General features: G+C 34.6%; 2 protein-coding genes across 3 annotated transcripts in view; both read left to right on the top strand.

The window, feature by feature from the left end:
* LOC124182971 (transmembrane protein 135-like) overlaps positions 1 to 10,030 on the top strand; it is a 55,424-nt gene extending 45,394 nt beyond the window's left edge. Inside the window, exons 4-10 of one of the 2 annotated variants that reach the window (XM_046570861.1) lie at positions 292 to 446; positions 545 to 779; positions 937 to 1,104; positions 3,034 to 3,174; positions 6,932 to 7,098; positions 7,183 to 7,340; positions 7,481 to 10,030. In XM_046570861.1, coding sequence (XP_046426817.1) covers positions 292 to 446; positions 545 to 779; positions 937 to 1,104; positions 3,034 to 3,174; positions 6,932 to 7,098; positions 7,183 to 7,297 — 981 coding nt within the window. In that variant the 3' untranslated portion in view covers positions 7,298 to 7,340; positions 7,481 to 10,030. Of the gene's footprint in view, positions 1 to 291; positions 447 to 544; positions 780 to 936; positions 1,105 to 3,033; positions 3,175 to 6,931; positions 7,099 to 7,182 lie in introns of both variants that reach the window. The other variant, XM_046570859.1, reaches the window with a different exon arrangement.
* Positions 10,031 to 19,693: 9,663 nt separating this feature from the next.
* LOC124181981 (zinc finger MYM-type protein 1-like) lies at positions 19,694 to 22,309 on the top strand. The gene has a single exon (XM_046568754.1). It carries the CDS (start codon positions 19,694 to 19,696, stop codon positions 22,307 to 22,309), a length of 2,616 nt encoding a protein of 871 aa, XP_046424710.1.
* Positions 22,310 to 24,982: the final 2,673 nt, after the last annotated feature.

Here is a 24,982-nt window from a genome sequence, read left to right as displayed (position 1 = left end):
AATACTAATAACAACTTTGTAATTAATCGGTTTTCTATAACTTTTAGTCAAAATTGTTTTTCCTATATTTATAGTAGAGCCATTTACAGAGGTTGTGACTAGTTTACACATCAAGTCAACAAAACGTGACGCTAGCTCCCCCACTATACGACTCACATTCTAAACTTATGCTCGGCACAAAAAGACCTACTTTGCCTCCGTGATATACAATCTACTAATTATGATTTCAACACGAAGACAATACACAAATATATATATATATATATATATCTGTTTAATAAATGTTTTTAGGCTACGGAAACGGTGTTCAGAGCAGGTGTATGGAGAGGGTACTTCTCGGTGATTCCACGTGGTGAAGTGTACATTTTTGCTGCTAGTATAGCAATGATGTTGTACTATTTTCGCAGTGAGAAAAACCAACAGGATTCCATATTCAAAATCCTTCAGTTAGTACACTAAATATATTTACCATTTAAAAGATGTAACGTGCTTTGTAAAATTATAGAAGTACACCCCGCTGATGGATCTTCCTTTATTGCTTCAGATTTGTTATTGGGCCATATGAGAGATATAACTGCAGTGAAATCAGAAGAGAGCCACATACTTTAGCCCCGAAATGTTTACAAAAACGTAGAATAACCAATAAATCTAATAATCAAATATTTAATGCTTGCCACCGTGGCCTTGCTGTGTATAAACATGTAATTGAGAGACTTAAAGCTTGGCACAAACATCTATCTTGCCCACATCCTTTCAGTTGTGCTCATTACGTTATATCGGTGAGTAAAAATAATTACAGTTTCTTAAATCGGGAAAAATCTCAACAAGCTTCTCGGTTACTGGAAAAATAGATTTAATGACCCTAAACACATAGCTTACGTCATCTGATAAAAACTAATGAACTTCACAGCATATTTCAACTTGAGTTATTTATAGGGAGGCACTAAATTGTTCGGAATTGGAATTGGGGTCCAATTAGCAATAAAATTGGTCTTGCAGTGGAAAAAAATATTCGGTAGACCAAAAATTGCCAAGCAGATAATATTTAGGAGAGAAAATTTGTACCTGGGAATGTTTATTGGAGGATTTACAGGAATATATAGAGTAAGTTGCATTTCCATATCTATTTCTGTCTTTTTTTTATAAAACCTGTAATTACAACACTGGTCAACAAAAAAAAAAAAAAAAAAACTTCTAATGGTCGTCACAATACTTGAAGAAAAATTAAATGTAAAAATGTTCATACATTTGTTACGTCCGTGAACGTTGTTTATCCCCGAGCGGTGAGGAACGAACTGGTTCGGTTTTACGTCCTAGGACATCCGGAAGTTAGGACAAGAGTTGAATAACCGTCAATATGTTCGGGATAACAACTATATATTTGTTTGAAAAATTTGTGGAATAGTCCAAACGAAGTGCATAGTTCACAATGTTGTCGAAAAAAGTTATACGCGAGGTTGTTGTGTGTTGGATTTGAATTGATCGTATCGAACGTTGGAATAAGAATGAATCCGGGATAAAGAGTAGGAGTAGACGAAAGGTGCGAAAATCCAGAATAGTGGGGAACAGAATTAGCAGAGTCAGGTCAATAGCGAATGGCATGAGCCAGAATGGAAATAGAACAGGAAAGAAACTATAAGATTATTACAAGGAATGTGAGAGAGTGAAGAGATGGGAGAGACGTGTGGCGGTACACCGGACGTAACACTTTTTTTATTTTTTTTAAATAAATAGATTCTTCTAAAGAAATGGGTGTTTCTTTTTTTCTTTACAAACATATTTAACTAGCCCCATACCGAGGCAAAAAAAGCATTTGCAAAGTATGGCAACAAAACAGTTTTTCTGGTTGACCAGGGTAATTCATAATGCCAAATATATACCTTGTCGTATACATATAAATATTTAGATATTGCGATGTAATGAAATAATTTTCATATTTTTCTGTTAATGCTTACGCATGCTAAATACAAAAATGTATAATCAAATTAAAGGCAACAAACCGGATAGACTAGCGTAACTATTCAATTACACGGCAATTTTGCCTCAATATTATAGTTTAAAGATTAGTTGAGGTGAAAAAGCGAGAATTATGCATTTCCAACTCAACTTATCTACTTATATTTTTCGGTGACTACCTAGTGGAAAAATTATGCCGAGAATGTATTAACAAAAGTCTCAGATTTCATCGAATTTTTTACAAAATTAAAACACATGTTGAGTTTCTTCAAAAAATTCTGCGGAAAAATTTTGAAATAACGTAGAAAAATAATTGATTTCATCATTGTTTGTAAAGATTTACTTAATTCGAAATTGGAACGGCCTAAAAACCTGAATAAATTTACTCGTCGATTTTCTTACAAAAACCCAAATTCATTCAAGGTTACCCGCAAAATCGGACACATTTTCAGAGATTTTCATACTTTGTTCGAGAAAGTTTGCAATACTCCGATTACTGAGGTAATCATTTTTTCTGGACTAGTTCTAAAATTCTTCGACAATTCCGTGAAACTCGCCTAAAAATCTTCAAAACTTTCGCTCTCTCATAAGAAACTCATTACAAGACAAAAGTTTTCTTTTTGATATTCTTCAGACAAGTCCAATCAGCAGAAGAGATAAAATCTATTTCCAGATAGGTCATTCCGCTAGCTTGATCAACAAGCTTACTCACAATCAATCAAAACTAGTGAAGATAAAATTTAACACATCAGAGTGTCGCAGTTAAAATTTTCAAACATTCGGGGTGGATCAAACCTAAGTTTTACGCGGTTTCAACAAATTGAAGATAAAATTCATATAGGATGATTTTACAATATGTTATGATTATATATTCAATTATTATTTACTATGATAATGTTATTCCGGACTGCAATGATCAGAACCTTGTAAATAACTTTGGTTTGAAAACTGTTAAATGATTGGCGCATCCACTTTGACTCGATGACTGGTGAAGACACTTACCAACATGATATATCTGTATTAAATATCACCACGACTAACCCATCCATATCCTTGAGTTTGTATTTTACATTCCAGATGCTGTCTTGCGGGTTGAGGAGAGCTTTTGGAAAAGATTCACGCTATTATGCAATACCAGCTGGTATCGCGGCGAGTGTTGCTTTTACGATGTATCCAGATAATACAATCGCTTTGTACGTAATGTGGAAAGCGTTACAGGTGAACATAAAACATTATTTTTTATGATGAAAGAAGTTGGCTATTTCACAGGAAAATACAATGAATAGTGTAATATTCAACAAGTAATTATTGAATCTTCTTAAAGTTTCGCTTTTTGTCAATGTCTAGAAAATTTTGCCAAATAAATTTCATTCGACACGAATCATTCTCGATTGGTCTCTTGATAAAACGAGTTTTTCCTTTTTTTTTTTTTTTGCGGACTCTAAGAAAATTTGAATGGATAAAAACCAAAAGCCAATCAATTCATAGTATTGAAATTTTCCAAAAAAATACTAGCAAAAATTGTAAGTTTTGTCAATTCAAAATTTTTGTAATACTCAGAAATATATTTAAAAACTTTATTCCACCATGGAATCAATTTTAGAATGATCGAAATGAAAACTGATATTTCAAAGAATTTTATTGAACAATTTGAATAAAGGTGAAACTTTGAGGAACTTTGAATATTTGTAATTCTAAGGTGAATTTACAATTATTTTTTTAGTGAATTCGAGGTTTAGAAATGCTGCCTATCGCCTCAAAAAAATTTCAATGTAATTAAAAATAGTGACGGTCACAATTGTTTGATTTGCGACTGAATGCCTCATATGTTTATTTATTACTCAGAATTTTGCTTCTTAATTGATGTAGATAAAATCACGACAAATTTCAAATACTTTCACCGTTAGATTGTAAATACGGACTATTTCAAAATAGTTCTAAAAATAAAATGAAAGTAGCTACCTATCAAGATAGAACAAGTATGATTCACCAAAAATCGATTAGCATAAGTTATGCGCTTTCTAGGCTTTCCCAACCCAAAATGTCTTACTTTTGTTCAGTAACTCATCAGCTTATGATAAAATTCTATTTGAAATTATACGATATATTTTGATAATAGATTTTGATCACGTACAAAATGTCTATACACAGTGTATAGTCTAAGATGATGAACAATATATTTTTCTTGACCACGAAGTTGAAATGAATGTTGATCGTGGTTATGGAGGTCGTTAAAACAAAACAATCGGATAATTGTTAACGTTTGTACATTCACCTCCTTCTTGCCCACACGTTCGGATGATCCACAAGTTGCTGACTCTAATTACTTCATTCCTGGTGCAATAATAATTTTAAAAGTTTTTAAATTCTCGAATTAACATTTTATAAAGTTGACCTAATCCAAGTTTTTAAATAATATTTGACTAATATGTATTACTTTGAAAATTATCTCGTTATATTTCCACTCTTTAACGGTTGGCGGATCATCTTGCTTCGCCCTTTATTTTGTGATGTTCGTCCGTTCTTGGCTCGTTTTTCATCCAACACACATCTTCAGATAAGATGTGGGCAATAAACTAAATTAATTTTCGTTCTGAAGAGGGCCCCCACTCGGGCCAAAACGTTAACAATTATCCGATTTTTTTCTTTCCACGACCTCCATAACCACGATCAACATTCAATTGTATAGTCTAACTCGGGATAAATTTATAGGGTGTTTAGAGGGTGCCAAGACAAGTACACTAATCAATCTAAGTTTTTTTATGACAACCATCCCATCTGAAAACTAACTGTGCCACAATTCGAAGCAAGGCTTATGGACGAAAACGTTTGTAACTCTCAGTTCAGTTAAGGTTTTCTTTTATCAATGTTTAAAAGCGGACAACCTATTTTTTCCTCAGTTTGTACTTCTAGGATGTAAACTAATGAAACAATCCTTGAAATCTAATGAGAAAAGTTGTAGACAATTGAAATACTTTCAAAATGAGCTTTAGATCGACAAAATTGGGTAATTTTCAATCGAAAAGAACTCTAAAAACCGTTAAATAACCATCATTTTTCAAAAATTTATAACTCCGCCAACTTACAAGTTGTAGCGTAGGCTTTCTGCGACATAGTAGCGAATTATATGCAGATTACCGCGTGCAAAGGCGAGCGCTGTTGGATCAGTAGTTTTGGCACAATTACGTGTTGATTTTTCCTATATATCATTTTGTAAAAACTGAAGAAACAGGTTTTCCGCTTTTAAACATTAATAAAATAAACCTTTACCGAAATGAGAGTTATCAACATGAATTTTTCATCTCCAAACTGTGCTTCAAATTGTGGCACAGTTAGTTTTCAGATGAGATTTTTGTCACAAAATCGCCTATTATTTTCTAGGTTGCTTAGCCTAAAGCATTTTGAGTTAAGACACCCATGGTCTGCTTTGACAGCTTTAGTACCGCGCGCTTGTTCATGGTATAATGAATCAGTTGTAATCGTTTTTTATCAAAAATTTTATTCAGGCGTAGACAACATTATAGTGTTCTTGTATGAAATCAACAATACGTGTCTTACCTCAAAATACTTGTCTTGATAGCCCTTATACACCCTAGAAGTTTGTCCCGACTTAGAATATACATCTTGTATAATAGGGAGGTTCAGAAAAGGGCCTGTTTCAGATTTCGTACTTTTTCACTAAAATATAACTCACGTGAAAGGGCTGGGCTAAAAAAAAATTTTCTACTGCCTCAACGACGTTGAAATTTCGAAAAAAGGCTATTTCGGGAATTTCAAAGTCAGGATATCCTTAAATCCTTCAGTGGCTATCATTTGTATAACGAAACAAAAGTTTTTATGAAACCCCAATAAACGTTCCGTTATAAGGCTTTTCCTAAAGTCCTGAAAGAAAAAAAATTTGTTGAGGCAGTATTTAATATTCGCTAACATTCATCCGGTTTCGCGTGAGCTCTTGTTCATTGTAAAGTAACAAGAGAAATGAAGAGCAGTGAAATATTTTAATGTAGAATGTAAATTCGAAAAATTAACGACGAAGCCAGGAATCGAACCTGGCGTCTAGAGATGCTTGACCGGAGCCTTACTCCACTAGACCACCTAGCCGCCCTGACTCTGTTGTCGTTAATTTCTCTCATCACCAGTGAGTTCGAATTTGTTTTCCAGTGCCCGGTTTATGAGTGAATAAGAAGTTTCTTCTCTTCAAGCACTGTGTATATGGAGGAATATAATGTGTAGATATATCATATCATTCATTCATATATCATTCATTCATATCATTCATTAGCCGGCTTTGCTTGTCTTACGTGGCTTCTCATCGGAAGCAAGGATTCGAAAGTATTAACACAACATCTACACATTATAATCCTCCATATACACAGTGCTTGAAGAGAAGAAACTTCTTATTCGAAATATTTTAATATTTGGACGTTAAAAAAATCAGTTTTTACGTATTTCAATATAAAATTTTCGGCACTAAAAAAATTGCACGTACCTCAGGTTTTACAAAAACTTTTCTTTCGTCATATAAAACATAGCCGATGGAGGATTTCAGGATACCCCAATTTTAAAATTGTGGAAAATAGCTTTTTTTTTTAAATTTCAACGTCGTTGAGGTAGTAATAAAAGAAAAAAAATTCAGACCAGCCCTATCGCGTGAGCTATTTTTTAGCGAAAAAATGCAAATATCTTGGAGATCAAAATCTAGAAAAATGGCATCTTTCGGAACCGCCCTACTATATAATAATCGTTGCCTAAACAAAGTTCAATATCAGGTACTGATTGAAAGAAAGTAATCCGTCATATTAACTGACATGAGATAAAGTTTCGAAACATGATAGCATATCTCGCATTCTACGTGACCAACTTACAAGCGAAAAAAATGCCCCACCTCTTATCCTTAGAACCTGATTGTGTCGACAGTCTCAAAAGCACCTACAATTGTTACCTCCGAAACATATTTGCATATTCTTAATTTCAGATACTTTGGAATAGTGGGGTAGCCACTGGAAAACTACCGGAGGTCAAGTGGTTCATAATAGTACTTTATTGCTTTAGTACAGCGATTCTTTTTCATGCTGCGATTATTGAGCCGCAAAATTTGAGATCCTCGTACTGGAAATTCCTACACAATTTATCCGGAGGAAGGTACGTCAGTTTTAACATACCAACTGGATATTATTGATTATAAGTAAATTGATGGTTGACAAAAAAATTCGATTTTCATTACAGAATAGCTACAATGGCCAGAAAACCGTTGGATGAGTTTGGTTTAGGAACTAGTGCTTCTCTGGCAGAAGTACTCAGAAAAACTCAAACAACTGATCAGATTTCTTATTCGTTTTAACGTGAAGTAAATGCATCACGCGTTTTATAACAAAGAAAGAAAGGTATTGATCATAATCAGAACAAGCCTATGAGGCTTATAGTTGCTTATATTCAATGCATATTGGGTATTTTTCTTGATATAGGAATATTTGCCAATACCTAAATAATCGAATTTTTTATAATGTATCATAAATTTCTGTAGGTAGGCGCGAGGAAAAAACTATAACAATTATCAAATTGTGACTAATTGTATGAATATCAAATCATGGCATTTTTGGTAAAATACAATTATCTGTAATCAACAGATAACGAGAAAATTGCTTGATTAAAGTCTAAAATTATAGTTGGGTGGACAGAGTAAAAAGGTTTATTATCGTAGGAGGGGGGAGTGTAAAAAATAATCAAACGCTGTATGCAAACATGAAAATATATTTGAGGATAGTAAGTCATTTTTATAAGACATTTTTGTAATAATAATGATAATATCTACTTTAAGGTAATGGATCACCTGCGAACCGATTCAAATTCGGATATTCAGTAGTTTCAAGCTAAATATTATCCAGCGTTATGTGTGCCTTAGAAAATTTTCAATGACCTTTACTTGTTAATGGGAACGGTCGCGCTGGTTTGCAAAAGGTCAATTAATTTTGTGAAACTGTACGAAAACTAGTTTTGCTGGCGTACATTGTAGATGGACGGCAAGTTCACATCTATTGCTTCATGAATATTTTCTCTTTGTTTTCATCGGTTAATTCGAAGGGCGAGGGATAAGCCCTTAACAGTAAACCATTTTTTTTGCTGTTTGTCGAACTTCGTAATTCCTGGTGAAACTTATCATAAAGTGAAATCATTATACGGATATTCATGATATGTAGAAACAATTGAACTACTTATAAATCTCGTATTTTTTGCCGTTTTTAATTTTTATACGCATTACTTGATTTTTTTCAGAGCATTTACCATATTTCTGGAGTATAAACAGTAGGGTGGTTGAAAAAGAATGTTTTTTTTTCGCTCTTACCCCCTCAAATGTCAGTGTTTGATAGAAAAAACAAATCCTTTCGCAAGGTGAGCTCTCTAGCTCAAGTTTAACAGGTTGCTCTTTTAATTTTTATTTCTCATTCATTCGTGATAGAAAAATGTAGCTTTTCGTTGAAAGTTAAAATATTCGTTAAATTCATGCAGAGATCCGTGAAGCTGACCTCTTCGAGTTTTCCAAATTTCCAAAACAAAGCATGAGTATCATCATTAGAACACTACCGATTTTCTCTTTTTTCGTAAAAATCAGTAGTTTTCAAATGACCGTAATGTGGATTTTAATGACCTAAACTATAATTTTTTTTACCACCCTAGTAAACAGGTTTTGAATTAGTGGAAGACTTATTGACTGCAAAAGGAAATAATGTATGGGGCTTTCTCCGCCAGAACGTACGAGAATAAAAATTCGAATTTTTCATTCAATCAAAATTTTTATGGCTGATTACACCTAATGAGATGAACTTTCACAATTTTTTTCGATTTTTTTCGTTCGTGTGTTATTGAGTTATGAATTAAAAAAAAAAATTTCTTTTAATTTTTTAATTCTGCAGAATATGACTTCTGTATCATCAAATCAGGCAAGAAGATTTTGTTAAATTTTGACTCCGGAACTCGTTTGGCTAAGTGTACTATCTTGAAGATCAGGGAGTATTTTTAACAAAACTTTTGCGAGTTAAATCCTTCTATCAATATTCAATAATCTGTCCATGCTGTGATGTTTCTTTCTACTAGGAAAGCATGAAATTTGTGGAAAAGTCGGATTTTTTTGTAAATATATAAATCTAAACTGATGTGAATTGACAGGTCAAAAAAGACGTGTTTCATGATTATATAGACATTTATTAAAAAATAATCTACAAAGAATCAAAAAAAAATTCCACATTTTCTTAAATTAGCGTTAGGTACGATAGAAAAAATTCATATCAGTATAGATTTAATTACAAAAAAATTCAACTTTTCCAGGAATTGTATGCTGTCCTAGTAGAAAAAAATATCGCAACATGGACAGATTATTTAATATTGATAGCACGATTCAACTCGCGAAAGTTTTGTTAAAAGCACTCCCTAGTCTTGAAGATAGTAAAATTAAGTAAACGAGTTCCAGAGGGAGTCAAAATTTGACAAAAACCTGGTGTCTGATTTGATACAGAAGTTTTATTCTGCAGAACAAAATTTGAAATTGGAAAAAAACATGAAATGAGATGTGACCACGACAAATTCGACGGCATAATTTGTTTAAAAAAACAATGTTTGTTATGAGTATTTAAAAAAAAAAAAAAAAACGTATCCAATCTCTCGAAATTGTGAAGTTTGAGGGTTAAATGAAAAAATCATATCGCAAATGACAATAATGAGGTTTTTTTCTTTTTTTTTCTCAAAGTATACTTGAATACAAACATTGAAAAAAATACTTTTCAAAAATTCATATCTCAAGAACACACGAATGAAAAAAAAAATCGTAAAAGCTTATGTCATTAGGTTTAATCACCCATAAAAATTTTATATTTTTTTATATACATTTTGTCTTTCATTTTATCGAATAATTAGAATTTACTATCAGTACCCTTAAAATGTACAAATGCATTCCATCCCATAATTGTTACCATTATTATTCATTGAAACACAGTCTAAACAATTTGTTATCTATTTATGTGTTGTATATTAAACTTGACTTAAGGTGAGGAAATTATTTATATCATTAAATGTATTAACGGACATTTTTCATATCTATTCGTATATCCTTTAAATATTCGGAAACTTACCTTCATCGAAATTTCGAAGTATCGAAGACGATGGCAGTGGTATCACTGAGAAATTAGCGCTACACTCTGCTGAAAATGAAAACTGAATTTTCCAAATGAGATTCTACACTCAATAATTCGTATAAATAACCACGTTTCAGGGTACACCATATTTTCAGACGCGTACGAAACGTTTCAGTGTATTTTCATAAAGATATCAATATTCATAGATCGCAATGCAAACAACAAGTCCTAGGAAATCTGAAGTCTAAGAAAGCTATATGATGTTATCAAGTTGAAAAAAAACTGTCCCTGATGAAAATAATTTCTACGATTTTTCAAGATAATTTTTCGATGTTCTACGCTCAAAATTACGATTTAATAGCATATATGGCCCATTTGCGTAGTTTTTGCATCAAGATTCTCGGTAGAGTAATTACATATTTACTCAGCCGAACTACTTCCCTATCTTACCGTGTATAAGCATGGCGTTATTCTCAGGAACGAGTGAATATTCTCAAATAAGAGTTACATGGCTGGTACTCCGAGTTCTTACGACCTCAGTGTTGAAGCCTGATCGAAATCGATTGAATGGTTCCGTATTTATTGTAATAAATGAACACTTTATTAGTGTATAATATGCTTTATTTATCATTATAACAGAGGAGTACACTTGACGCGTGGCTCATGTCTCCAGCCATCTTTTTTGTTATCCCCCCGTGTCGCGTTGCCGCTAGGTGGCTACAAGTTCGGTCGTGAAATTTATTATCGAAGATTCTGATCGGACGTATATACCAATCGACTTCAAGTCTTAAACACAGGCATTCGATCAAAATCTCGCCGCCTATTAATTTTGGCATGAATCTAAATCCATATCCGGTTGATATTTTATGATAAAGTTGTGAAGTGACTCGATAAAAAAATGGCCGCTTGGCAGAGCAATTACTATACCATCCGATGGCGCGGTTGATCGTTAGACCGTAATAGCAGCAAACCACCCCATGGCGCTGTCACGCTGTCAATCGTAAACATATTTAAAATGAATATTTATTATTTATGTTAAATAAAGGTGGATTTAAGTCTTTTATTTGAGAAATATATATTTATTAGAGGTATACATTGAATGAAAGAAATTTGGCTAAACAACGCTTCACCATTTCTCTGCTTGTCCTTCATCCTAACTGACCGATAGACGCTGTTACGCTTGTTACGTAGCAGTGTCATTAATTTGCCATATGTGGCGGCACTGGATTAGAGGTAAATACAAATGTAGTCTTACATTCAACAATTTATTCATATGTTATCCAATTTTGAAATCAATTTGTAAATTTGGTGAAAATCGTTTATGCCGATTACTTTATGAAATAACTGAGTGAGTGAAACAGTGATCGGGTCTCGTAAAAGTGAAAAAGTACGGCGACCGAGATTTCATGCCGATTGATGTTAATCATCACTGACACCTGCATTGCGAGCACTTGTGATTGTATAAATCAGATTCTCTGAGCTACGTGTTGGTAAAGAATCAAACTAACAAAGATGCGATATTTTGTAATCCATAAAAATTTGCAGAACAGCCTGTATAACAATCAGAAACATTTGTGTTACGCACAAATGGCTAGCAAGAAAATGACCAGGAGAAGGTTGTTCGTTCGTCATGAATATGACAATATAATGCTAACCACATCTATAAGTGGAGAGGAGTCACGATACCTCAATTCACACGGTAGGTTACGTACGTTGATTCTCATTGAATTACATTTATTGACACAACATGTGAAAGATAAGTAGATGAGTCTCAACTTTTTCATTTTCACCAAATGCATGACTCACCTGTTTATTGATTTGTACGTTCTCTACCATCACCTAGGATATGTCTCAATTACCAATCCGATAGAAGAGGAACATGAAGCTTCAAGGTAATAACGAACGATGCTGTCAAAAACGAAATCTGCCTACTACGCTAAACCTCACAGTTGACATCGATACACTACTATATTCCGTGTCTGCTATATTACATTGATTCATATGAAAAACGCTTGAAAAATGAGAAGAAATAAAATGTAATTTTTTCTTCAATTGCTTACACTAGTTTACAAAATAAAAAAAAAGTTATGTCCTTCCAGTGAATCTGATATCCTTTTACTTAGTTGCAATAACTAAACGCAAACATATATTTATTTTATTTTTATTACTTCAAAGACTAAAGTTCATCACGTTTTATTTTGGGACTACCCACAAGTCGGTTCTGAATTGATTCTAAAATTTTGATGCAGTATAGTGTTCAGTTGAATAAATATTTGTTTTAAAAATGTCAAAAAGGTTATGTAAAGTGCATCCTGACCGTTTTTGTTACGTTTGTGGGGAACTTATTACGTCGTAAGAAAGGATATCCCATAACGGAATCACTGAAAGATGCATATTTTTGTTATTTCAAAATTTCAGTCTGTAACTAGGACAAAAAAGTGGGCTACTCACGTATTTTCTGATAGATGTAGAACAACGCTAAGCTCCTGGGCTGCCGGTGAAAACAGATCTTTGAATTTTAATATGCCAATGATATAGAGGGAACCATCCAGCCACGAAAATGACTCTTACTTCTGTCTCGCTAAGACATTTGGTTTTAATCGCAAGAGCAGAGATAAAATTATGTATGGAGATTTTTCTTCGGTTACTAAATCTATTTACTGTTCAAACAAACAGCAAGTTCCAGAACCTCCCGGTTGTTGCAGCAAAACATTGATCACTAACACGGAATCCGAAGAAGTTCAAACTCAAAGTGACACAAGTTCAGATGGATTTGCTGATGTTCATGAACAATCACTCATGATAACTCATGGGACACAGACACAAATAAATGCAAGAAAAAAGCTAAGGTGTTGAAATATTGAGTTCGTCTACAAAAGTTTCTCTCTTTTGTGATATTATATTTCTCATATTTAAGTTTTGTCTATTTGTTTTAAAAGTGAAAGTTTTCACTTTTTGCAACATCTGGTAAACACATTGTCAGCCCTGTAGCGATTGCTTTTATGGTTTTCTGGAAGTAAGGATGGGAGCACTCGAACAGAGCCATATAACCAGGTATAATTTTGCACATGGTATAGACCCTTGAAATATATATTTTTAACAGTACAGCTGCAGTGGTATGGCTCCAAGGAGCCAGTCCACTCTGGCAGTTCACTCTGATCCTTCAGTTTGGAAAGACATACCTTCGATACTCTATTACAAATAAAAAGAACAATCTTCCTAAAATAAATCTTTGATTATTTGATTAAAATTAATCACACCAACATCCATAATCCCAACAGGTTATGGGCCCAGGCTACGTTGTTGATTAATTAAAATTATCAGAATTCAAATTTTATTAAAAGGAAGAAAATAACATTTAAAGTGCGATTGAAAGTTAGTGAGTGTAAACTAAAACTAAGTAGTTTAGTGTTTCGTAGAGTAGATAAAACAATTGTCTCCAAATATCCAAATAGTTTATTATTTAATAAACAATATGGAAAACATAAAATCTAAAAGAAACATTCAACCTTTCAATGGTGAAAATTATAATATATGGAAGTTTAGAATCCGTAGTCTTTTCAATGAACTTGAAGTGATTCATGTCATCGATAAACCGGAACCGGCGAATCCTGACAGCAAGTGGAAGAAATCGGAATCAACCGCGAAAAATGCGCTAATCGAGTATTTGTCTGATTCGTATTTGAGTTACGTGAAACCGGAATCGTCGACAAAACAAATTTTTGCTGCACTAGACAATATCTTCGAACGAAAAAGTGTGGCAAAACAACTAGGAGCTCGAAAGAAATTATTTAGTTTAAAATTAGAAGGTGATACAGATTTATGTAAACACTTTATGCAGTTCGATTCTTTGATATCGGAGTTAGCATCAGCCGGGGCAACCATCTCGGAGGTTGATAAAGTGGCTCAATTATTACTTACTTTACCACCTTCGTACAATGGTGTTATAACAGCCATCGAGACTTTATCGGAAGATAATATCACGTTAAGTTTCGTGAAAACCAGATTATTAGATCATGAAGTTAAACTCGTAAATGAAAATCTTGACACGAGTAAAAAGGTTCTTCATGTGGAGCAGAAAACCAATGACGTCAAACGATATAATAAGGAGTTCAGAAAGCCGTGGAAAAATCATCGTGGGATCGTCAAGCCTAAGCACAATGGTGCAAATAATAAGATGCATGTTAAGTGCCACCATTGCGGAAGGAGAGGACATTATAAAAATGAATGTCGTTACTACCTGCAGAGTTTGAAGCCAAAACCCAATGCAGAAAGACCAAGGACAGTTCAGTCCGTCCAAGCTGACCCACTGAATGGAGACGGATTTGCATTTATGACTGGAAACTTTCAGTTACTAAATGAAAGAAATAAAATTTCTTTCCTACTCGATTCAGGTGCCTCTGACCATCTGATAAATCGAGAGGACCTAGCCGACACCTTTGCTGACCTACAGACACCCATCAAAATTTCTATTGCGAAGAATGGAGCCTTCATCACCGCAACTAAGATGGGAACCATCGGAGTGACAAGCAATATGGGAGTTCAAGGGAAAATCGAGAATGTCCTGTACAGTCCTGATGTACCGTATAATTTGTTGTCAGTATACAAGATGCAGCAAGTAGGATACTCAGTCAATTTCAGTAAACCTGGAGTGATAGTAAGCCGAAATGGTAAGACGGTAATGACTGGTAAGCCGAAGAACAATCTATTTACTCTGGAATTTTCGGTAAGTAAAAGCTTTATCAATTATTCAAATAATGCATCTAATTCCGAATACAAATTATGGCATCAGCGATTAGGCCATATAGGAAAAGAAAAGTTTAATAAAATAAGAAATAAGCAATTAGTAGATGACGTAGAACGGGTAAGTAAAATAATACCTGACAATTATTTATGTGAAGCTTGTATTAACGGTAAACAAGCGCGACTATCATTTAATAAATTTAAGAACAAAGATTACATAGAAAGACCATTATTTAATATACATTCAGATGTTTGTGGTCCTATTACGCCATCTGCGATAAACAATAAAAATTATTTTGTATTGTTTGTTGATGAATTCACTCATTATTGTGTAACTTATTTAATGAAAAATAAATCTGATGTATTTACGATGTTTAAAGATTATGTAGCAAAGAGTGAATCTAGGTTTAATTTAAAAATAGTAAATCTATATACTGATAATGGTAGAGAGTATCTATCTAATGAGATGAAGGATTATTGTATACAAAAAGGTATCAGTTATCATCTCACAGTACCACGAACTCCACAATTAAATGGTGTATCTGAGAGGATGGTCAGGACGATCACAGAGAAAGCGCGAACAATGATATCTGGTGCAAAATTAGATAAAGTATTTTGGGGTGATGCAGTTTTAACTGCAACTTATCTAATTAATATGACACCAACAAAATCATTGAATGCCAATAAAACACCATATGAAATGTGGTATAATAAGAAACCACAGTTAAAATACCTAAAGGTTTTCGGTTCAACCGTATATGCGCATGTTAAAACCAGTAAAAATAAATTTGATGAAAAGTCATCAAAGGGAATACTGGTAGGTTACGAACCAAATGGGTATAGAGTGTATGAAGTGGAGAATGATAAATATGTGGTAGTAAGAGATGTAATTGTAGATGAGACAAATTTTATTGAGTCAAGGCCCAAAATAAAAGTACTTGGTGAGGTCGATTCTGGTAGAAAAACTGTAGTCCCTAACGATGAGTTAAACTCAGTAGACGACCCAAGTACCAGACTTGACAACAATAAGATGGATAGTAATAGTAGTATTGAAAATTCACACAATACAGTACCTCAACTTAATGACACACAGACAGACAGTATTGAAAAACAATCCGATAATTCTTCATCTCAAGACAGTGTAGAACTTAGGCGGAGTAATAGACTCAAGGGTCGTAGCCAAACTTCATATAATGAAGATGATACGTTTTTTGATTATTTGCTGTGTGCACAATCCATTGTATGTCCTGTTCCTAATTCATATGAGGAAATTAAGAATAGGAATGATGCTAAACAATGGCAGAAAGCAATTGATGATGAATTAAATTCTTTGTTGATAAACAAAACTTGGACTTTAGTACCAAAACCAAGTAATACAAATATTGTAGATTGCAAATGGATATTTACAATAAAGAACGATGAGTTCGGGAATCCATTAAAGTATAAAGCTCGTTTAGTTGCCAGAGGTTTTAGTCAAAAATATCTTGTAGATTATGATGAAACTTTTGCTCCGGTTGCAAGAATTTCGACCTTTAGATTTTTAATAGCCTTTTCAAATCAACATGGTTTGTTAGCCCACCAGATGGATGTCAAAACTGCGTTTTTGAATGGTGAGTTAAAGGAGGAAATATATATGCGGGTACCTGAGGGTGTAAAAGGTGAGGACAACCAAGTTTGTAAACTAAACAAAGCATTATATGGCTTGAAACAAGCTGCCAGATGTTGGTTTGAATTATTTGAAAAGACTCTTTTAGAAAAAGGTTTTACAAATTCTTATGGAGATCGGTGCATGTACATACTAAATAGAGGAGATGTTTCTAAAAATATTTATGTTGTGTTATATGTGGATGATCTAGTGATATGTACTGCTGATGAAAATACAATGCAGAATTTTAAAAATTATTTAATGAATAAATTTTCAATGGTTGATTTAAAGGAGGTAAAATTCTTTTTAGGCATTAGAGTTACTCGACAAAATAATATCACAACACTAGATCAAAGCACATATATTAAAACAGTATTAGAAAAATTTAACATGGCAGGTTGTAACCCTGTAAGTACACCGTTAGAATGTAATTTGGATTATGAGGCATTGGAATCCGATGAGAAGTACGATGCTCCGTGTCGAAGTCTCATTGGATGTCTAATGTATTTAATGGTATGTACAAGGCCCGATCTAACTTTAACTATAAGCTTACTGAGCAGATATATGAACAAAAATAATCGAGAACTTTGGCAATGTTTAAAACGAGTGCTTAGATACTTACAAGGTACTATAAATCTAAAATTGAAATATGTACAAGGAACATATAATAACATATTTACAGGGCACGTTGACTCTAATTGGGGAGGAAATGATAATCCTGAGTTAGAACATAAAAGAAAAAGTACAACGGGTTACTTATTTAAGTTGTATGATAGATGTACAATATGTTGGAACACAAAAAGGCAGGCATCTGTGGCAGGTTCATCTACAGAGGCTGAATATATGGCTCTGTATGAAGCTGTCAAGGAGGCAATATGGTTGAAAACTTTAGCAGCAGGCATAAACCTGGAAACTAAAGAACCTATCTTAATATATGAAGATAACACTGGATGTATTGGCATCGCTAATAATCCAACAAGCCACAAAAGATCCAAACATATTGACATCAAATATCATTTCTCTCGGGATCAATGTGAGAAAAAGGTTATAATTATTAAACATATTCCAACAGATCAGCAGATTGCAGACTTGCTGACCAAGCCACTACCAAAGTTTAGATTCCTGGAGTTAAGGGCGAAGATGGCATTGGAAGATGGATTAGTAAATATTAAGTAATATCTAGATGCAATATTATTATTGTAATTTTTTTTGGTTTTATGATCTGATAAGGTTTTTCTGGGTTTCCCTTATCGTAAAGACAAATGTCGGATCATTATGTACACGGTTAGTAACAACCGTCCCAGACAAAGAGTAAACGGAAGGTATGTCGATCATTATTAAAAAGTATTGTATTCAACTTTTATTTTAAGTTATCAAATATATATATTATAATTTTCATTATTATTGTAAATCGTAAAAGAGATTAACTTTTGAGGGGGCGTGTTGAAATATTGAGTTCGTCTACAAAAGTTTCTCTCTTTTGTGATATTATATTTCTCATATTTAAGTTTTGTCTATTTGTTTTAAAAGTGAAAGTTTTCACTTTTTGCAACATCTGGTAAACACATTGTCAGCCCTGTAGCGATTGCTTTTATGGTTTTCTGGAAGTAAGGATGGGAGCACTCGAACAGAGCCATATAACCAGGTATAATTTTGCACATGGTATAGACCCTTGAAATATATATTTTTAACAGTACAGCTGCAGTGGTATGGCTCCAAGGAGCCAGTCCACTCTGGCAGTTCACTCTGATCCTTCAGTTTGGAAAGACATACCTTCGATACTCTATTACAAATAAAAAGAACAATCTTCCTAAAATAAATCTTTGATTATTTGATTAAAATTAATCACACCAACATCCATAATCCCAACATAAGGCAATTCATTTTTAATCTTTGTTTTTGAAACTTTTAATTTTTTAAGTATTATAAGCATTTTTTTTTTGTAAATCAAAAACAATAAGTATTTCGGAAACGTGACGTTGTTACGTCCGGCGTATCGCCCCACGTCACCCTCATATCGTCACTCTCCCATCATCCTTGTAGTAACCTTATCGTCTCATTCCTATCCTACCTATTTCCGTTGTGGCTCACGCCATTCGCTTTTTATCGACTCTGCCAATTCTATTCCTCACCATTTTGAATTTGCACACCTTCTTCTACCCCTGCTCTTTACCTCGGTACCATTCCTGTTCCAACGTTCGACACGATCAAGTCTATTTCAACACTCAACAACCTCACGTATAACTTTTCTTACCGATATTGTGAACTACACTCTCCGTTTAAACTATTCCACATATTCTTCAAACGAATATATAGTTGATGTCCCAAACATCCAAACGGTTATTCAACTTGTTGTAATGTACTTATGTGTGTAGTGCATGTATTGTAACATATGTGTATATGGCCGAAACCAGCGCCGGCGCTAGGTATGGGCTAACCGGGCAACCGCCCGGGGCCCTGTTCCCGAGGGGGCCCAAAGACTGAAGAAAATAAGAATTTTTTTCGGAATAAGGTTAACTGCGATAATACATTATCCTGTGTGTGAACATCGAGATGATAGGTGTAAGAAAAAAAATATGAAAAAAAATTATAAAATGAGGTTGAACGATTGGGCCCTTGTAGAAACATTGTACGGCTCACGCTGCTGTACTAGGTTACCGGCGAGCACGGACCGCGCGGGGTGTTGGCTGGACCGACGGCCCCCACCACAATTTGTTCGGCTGCTGCGCATGCGCCAGTTTATAGCTCAAACGTCAAGCTACGTCGTGCGGCGCGGCGTGCCCAGAGATACTATCAGACCACGCTGCTTGTAACTTGTATGGACTGTGGATTCACTGCTACGCTCTGTCTAGCTGAACCGCTGTATTCGCATATTCCATAGGAACTCTTTCAACAACGTGAACATTTCTTGAAAATTTTCTCGCTACCTATTGTTGTTTCTTATTTTTTATTCTCGATGCTCTTTTGAAATTACTAGTAATTTGCAAACTCTCGGATATCGACGAGACATTTATTCAGAAGCTGCCGACGTTCCGGTCAGGCAGCGGCCGATCACGTTTAGGGCACAATCTTTAATATAGGCATTTCTACGGATATTCATATTACTTAACATTAATTAACCGCGTTCAACTTGACTTACATTGCATAAATTACGATTTGATCGAATTTTTCTGAATTTATTTTTGTAATTGTTGGATTGCACAAGTCATAGTCGATAGTCCTTATGAACAAGCCCAAAGACTTATCAGGGTCCCAAAAGCGGAAATTAAAAAAAGCTCGATGTGAAGCGGACAAAAAAAGTGCTGTTTTTTTTCAAGGCTATGTTAAGCGGTTGAGGTCTGATAATGAGGGTGGTGAATCTAGCCAAACCACGGATGATTTAGACCCCGCTTGTCCACCTTCCAAGGCCACCGTAGATTCTGATGGAAATTTGGACGCTCAGTCAGTGAATACCGGAGATATGACGATAGCTACAGATAGAAACAACTTGGCAGAAAAAGTTATAGAAAAAGATTCTACAGTATCAAATATTGATTGGCAAGATCCTGCTAAGTGGCCGAATAACATCAGCGACAGTTCACGCGTAGCATTGGTAAAGCTAGGGCCTACAAAAATAGATCGGAATACAATTTTTCCTTTTGATACAGATCGCCGGCGCTTCACCATAGAAAATTGTTATCGAACCCTGAAGAATGGCGAAAAAATGGAGAGATCCTGGTTAATTTATTCAGAGACTAAGGATTCCGTTTATTGTTTTTGTTGCAAATTGTTCGGCCTCCGCAACATTCCAACCCAATTGCAATCGACCGGATTTAGATCCTGGCGGCACTTGCAAGACAGTTTGAGCTCGCATGAAAAATCCAAAATGCACATTGAATGCATGACAGACTGGAAAGAACTCGAAGTCCGTTTAGATTGTAGAAAAACCATCGATGATGAGAATCAAAATTTAATCCAAAGAGAGGAAACCTATTGGAAACAAGTACTTGAAAGACTCGTTGAAATAATTAAGCATTTAGCTAAGCGGAATATGGCATTTCGAGGTACTGTCGATCGATTATACGAGCCGAATAACGGTAATTTCTTGAGCCAAGTTGAACTGATGGCGAAATTCGATCCTATTTTAAGCGAACATGTACGTCGAGTTCAAAGTGGGGACCTCCAGCGCGTTCACTATTTGGGAAAGGAAACTCAGAACGAATTCATTGACATACTGGGTAATGCAATTTTCAAAGAAATTAGCAGGCGAGTGGTAGCCGCGAAATATTACTCCATAATTTTAGACTGCACCTCCGATATTAGTCATGAAGAACAAATGACTGCCGTTGTTCGATTTGTCACTGTGTCTAAAAACACCGTGGAAATTTGCGAGCATTTCATTGGCTTCGTTGTTGTAGACGATACAACGGGTAAGGGATTGTATGAAACGTTGTTAGATATCTTGAAATCAAACAATCTTGAATTGAATAACTGTCGGGGTCAAGGGTATGACAATGGCAGTAATATGAAAGGTAAAAATAGTGGTGTTCAGGCCAGAATTTTGAAGGATAATAAAAGAGCGTTTTTCGTTTCCTGCAGTTGTCACAACCTCAACCTAGTAGTTTCAGATGCCGGACATTCGTCCGTCACAGCTGAACTATTCTTTGGTGTTCTTCAAAGGCTATTCGCAGTCTTCGCTGCTTCAACCCAGAGGTGGCAAATATTGAAGGAGCATGTTAATATCAGTGTGAAATCATTGCCTAAAACTCGCTGGGAAGGGAAAATAAATGCTGTAAAAACTGTGAGGTTCCAAGTAGCAGAAATCAGAGATGCGTTGCAGGAACTTTGTCGAATGTCGCAAGGTAAAGATGCAAAGCTGAGATCGGAACTGAGAGGCCTATGTTTCGAAATTGAGTCATTGTCTTTTCTGATTAGATTGGTAGTATGGTATGATGTACTGCAAGTGATCAACAAAATCAGTAAAGCTTTACAATGTCCGAAAGTTGATTTGCATACTGCGATGAACATGATTGATGGTGCTCTTCTTCAATTACAAACTTTTCGAGAATCCGGTTTCGAAACTTGCATAGCCACCGCTAAAAAAATGGCTGAGAAGTTAGATATTTCACAAACTTTACCCGAATCACGTACCCCACGAACAAGACGATTCTTTGATTATGAGTCTCAGCACGACGAACGACCTAGCGATCCGATGAAAAGGTTAGAAATTGAATTTTTCAACAAATTATGCGATATAGCGATATCAAGCCTACGCGAACGTTTCGAAATGACCCAAAACGTTTGTGAACCATTTAGTATCATCCGAAACTCGGATAACTTTATGAGATTGGACAGAACCCAAATTTTGACTAAGTCCAAGGCTTTAGAAAATTATCTGACTGGTGAAGACGAGAACAGTGACATTGATGGTCGGGAGCTTGCCGAAGAACTGGAATCTTTAAAAGCTTACTTCGTAGCCGCTGGAATGACCGACTTGAGTGCACTCGTTATGATATCGCACATTATTGATAAAGGTCTGGATGAGATATATCCAAATTTCACTGTGACCTTAAGAATTTTCTTAACATTACCAGTAACCTCCGCGTCGGGTGAAAGGACCTTCTCAAAGCTAAAGCTCATCAAAACTTACCTGCGATCCACTATGTGCCAAGATCGACTGAATGGTTTAGCTGCGATGTCAATTGAGCATGGAATTTGCAACGAGTTGAATTTCAGCGATATTATAGCATCTTTTGCGAACAAAAATCTCGCAAAGTCCCACTTTAAGACTTCAGTGGTCCAAAAATTTCTGATAAGGGGCCCGATTTTCAAGGCTCGCCCGGGACCAGCCGTGGGCTAGCGCCGGCACTGGTGGTGCCACGCAACACCAACTGGACAGAAGATAGCTTAGGACTTGCCTTCGCAGAATTGAGACAAAAAAAAAAAAAAGGTATCAATGAAATTTCTCGAACATACAGAATATCCTCTCGAACCTTAAGAAGACGCTACGAAAAGAGTAACCAGCAACTGCTAACTCAAGGTATATTTTTATAATTTAAATAATTAAATCTGAAAACTATTTAATAACGTTAATTAATGTTTCAAATAGTACTTAATAAAAGATTTCAGTAAATTATAAAGACTGTTAAATAAATAATAAAGATTACTTTAATTGATATAAATTTCTTTCTATCCAAAATAAAAATCATACCGAAGTCACTATCCCCGCACAAGGCAAGTATCCCCCGAAGCATTTTCCACGCTAGGCTACTATCCGCCATAGTAGGCAACTATCCCTTTTCTGAGAGGTGAAATAAAACAGAATTTATTCAGAACCATTGTTAATTATGTATACAAAAATAGGCTATTATAGAAGATAAAAGACCTACGTCATGAGATACATACTGAATAATTTTCAGCAAGTTCATATTTAAAAAAAAATAAAGCTTTTTCGAAAAATGGGGCAACTATCCGGCTTTCACTCTAAATATTAACAAACCTGTTTTATTCTCGAAGTCGACATCCTAAATAATAGAAATGAATTACGAGACATGAAGAAAAGCCATAAAAACAATAAAAAAAAAGAATTAGTTAATAAAAAAAAAAAATTGAAGGGTTTTGTTAATTTAAAAAAACTTAAGCGACCTCTCAAAATTTTTTAATATAGCTGATTTTTCGCGAGTATTCTTGAAACGTCTTGAATTAACAAATTTTTATGCGAGATCGAAAAAATAATCTTTTTTTTCCGGACGCCCTAATATAGATATATTTTAATTTTAACCAAAGTCACTTCAACTGGGGTCCAGTTGGCCCGAATACCGACTTTAACGTATAATTTTAAAGTCAGTACGTTTGAGGCAGGGTTGTTTGTGCAAGTAAAATAAAAGTGATGACAAAAATGTGGGGTCTCAGAGAAACACAATTTTGGAATCTGATCCTTACTCAACGTTGTTTTTAGCGCAATTATAATTTTTTCAACTAAGCCGGGATATGGAAGGGATGTACCTACAAATTTTAGTTCACCCCGATTTGAACTCCTCAGAGTGTAAATCATTTTTTAAATAACAAAAACAGCCAAAACTGCTAAAAAAGTTAGGACCTTCAAACGCATCGAGCAATCTCTAAAAATTGATCTCTGTTCTCTTCTTGCGGCTGTCGCATTCATTTCACATCTCGAAACTTCCAAAAGGCATGCGCGAAAAAAATTAGAAGTTCATTTCTTTCTAAAAGATAATCTAACGAAAAATATGAAAAAACTACTTACAAAGGAAAGGTTCCAAGCTCCAGAACCCGTGTAATGCAATATTTTTACGATTTTTATTGCACACGGTGCAGACTTCGTGAAAAAAATTACCCATTCTGCGGATTTCATTTCGAAGTGGAGTGACTTGCTGAGTTATTGACAAAATAAAATTTGAAAAAGGGATTTAACGTAGAAATTTTTAGCTTTCAAACTTGATTTTATTTATCTGAATCTGTTCATTTGGTCACGAAGAGAAAGCATTTTTAAAATGTGTGTTTTGATGTAAAATTCAAGTGATCATTTAATGTTTTTGCCGAGTAGTTTATTACACCATATATGTATGGCCTGCCGGTGCAAAATGGGGATACGAAATTTGATATTGTTAAGTGGCAAAACGGGGTCATTAAAAATTGTAAATAAAGAAATTTGTCATACGGACCGAAGACGCAATCTTGCTTAAAATGGTAACACTTGTAGGAAAGATGGCGATTTTGATAATTTTCCAAAGTTTATCATATCAAGAATTAATATAATTCGTAACGAATTGCAATGATTGTTTATTATGAATGTTCCGGGCCATACCATAGGAGAATGATCCAACAGTACAATTCCCGCGGCTGCAACGTAATGAAAGAAAAATTGAAAAAATTTAAGGTACCCCTTTCTGACCCGATAACTCCTTTTTCCGGACGTGCTCTGAAGCCTATAAGACTTGCATTTTTGTGTGTCAAACAATCAAGTTCAGGGCCGTTTGCTAGAGGCTTTTTTCGATTAATGTCCCCATTTTTCATCGGTAGGCTCTATATTGAACGCTGTCCTCGTCATAGAATACAAGGTACGACATTTTAATTGATAGAAGACTTTAAAGACCCAAACATCATATACAGTTAATCGCACTGGTTCAGAGCCCCGTTTTACAAGCGTACAGTTGTGAAAACATTCCATCAATGATAACAATTTACAAATGGTAATTTACGCGTAGTCGTAGGCGATTTTATTATATTGTTTTTTGTCGGTCACTATTCATCCACTTACGAATAACTCGTTCATCTCGTTAGATGGAAATCGATTCACATTTTCTCGTTCGAATCTGTTATAATTTGTAAATAAATATACACTACCATTGGAAAAAGGCTTCTCTTTCGCTTATAGTTCCATTAAAAAATGGATTCATGCCATAAATCAAAACAAAAAATTGCAAAACGTAGAAATTACACCAAATTGTCTCCAATTAATCAGAATACAATTAAAAAAAAAAATTATTTTGGCAGGCTTTATTTTTAATATCCA

Source organism: Neodiprion fabricii, chromosome 5, assembly GCF_021155785.1.
Source record: "Neodiprion fabricii isolate iyNeoFabr1 chromosome 5, iyNeoFabr1.1, whole genome shotgun sequence".
NCBI classification, from domain to species: domain Eukaryota; kingdom Metazoa; phylum Arthropoda; class Insecta; order Hymenoptera; family Diprionidae; genus Neodiprion; species Neodiprion fabricii.
Note: the sequence above shows the minus strand (reverse complement) of the source record. Positions and strands in the feature narration are given on the sequence as shown.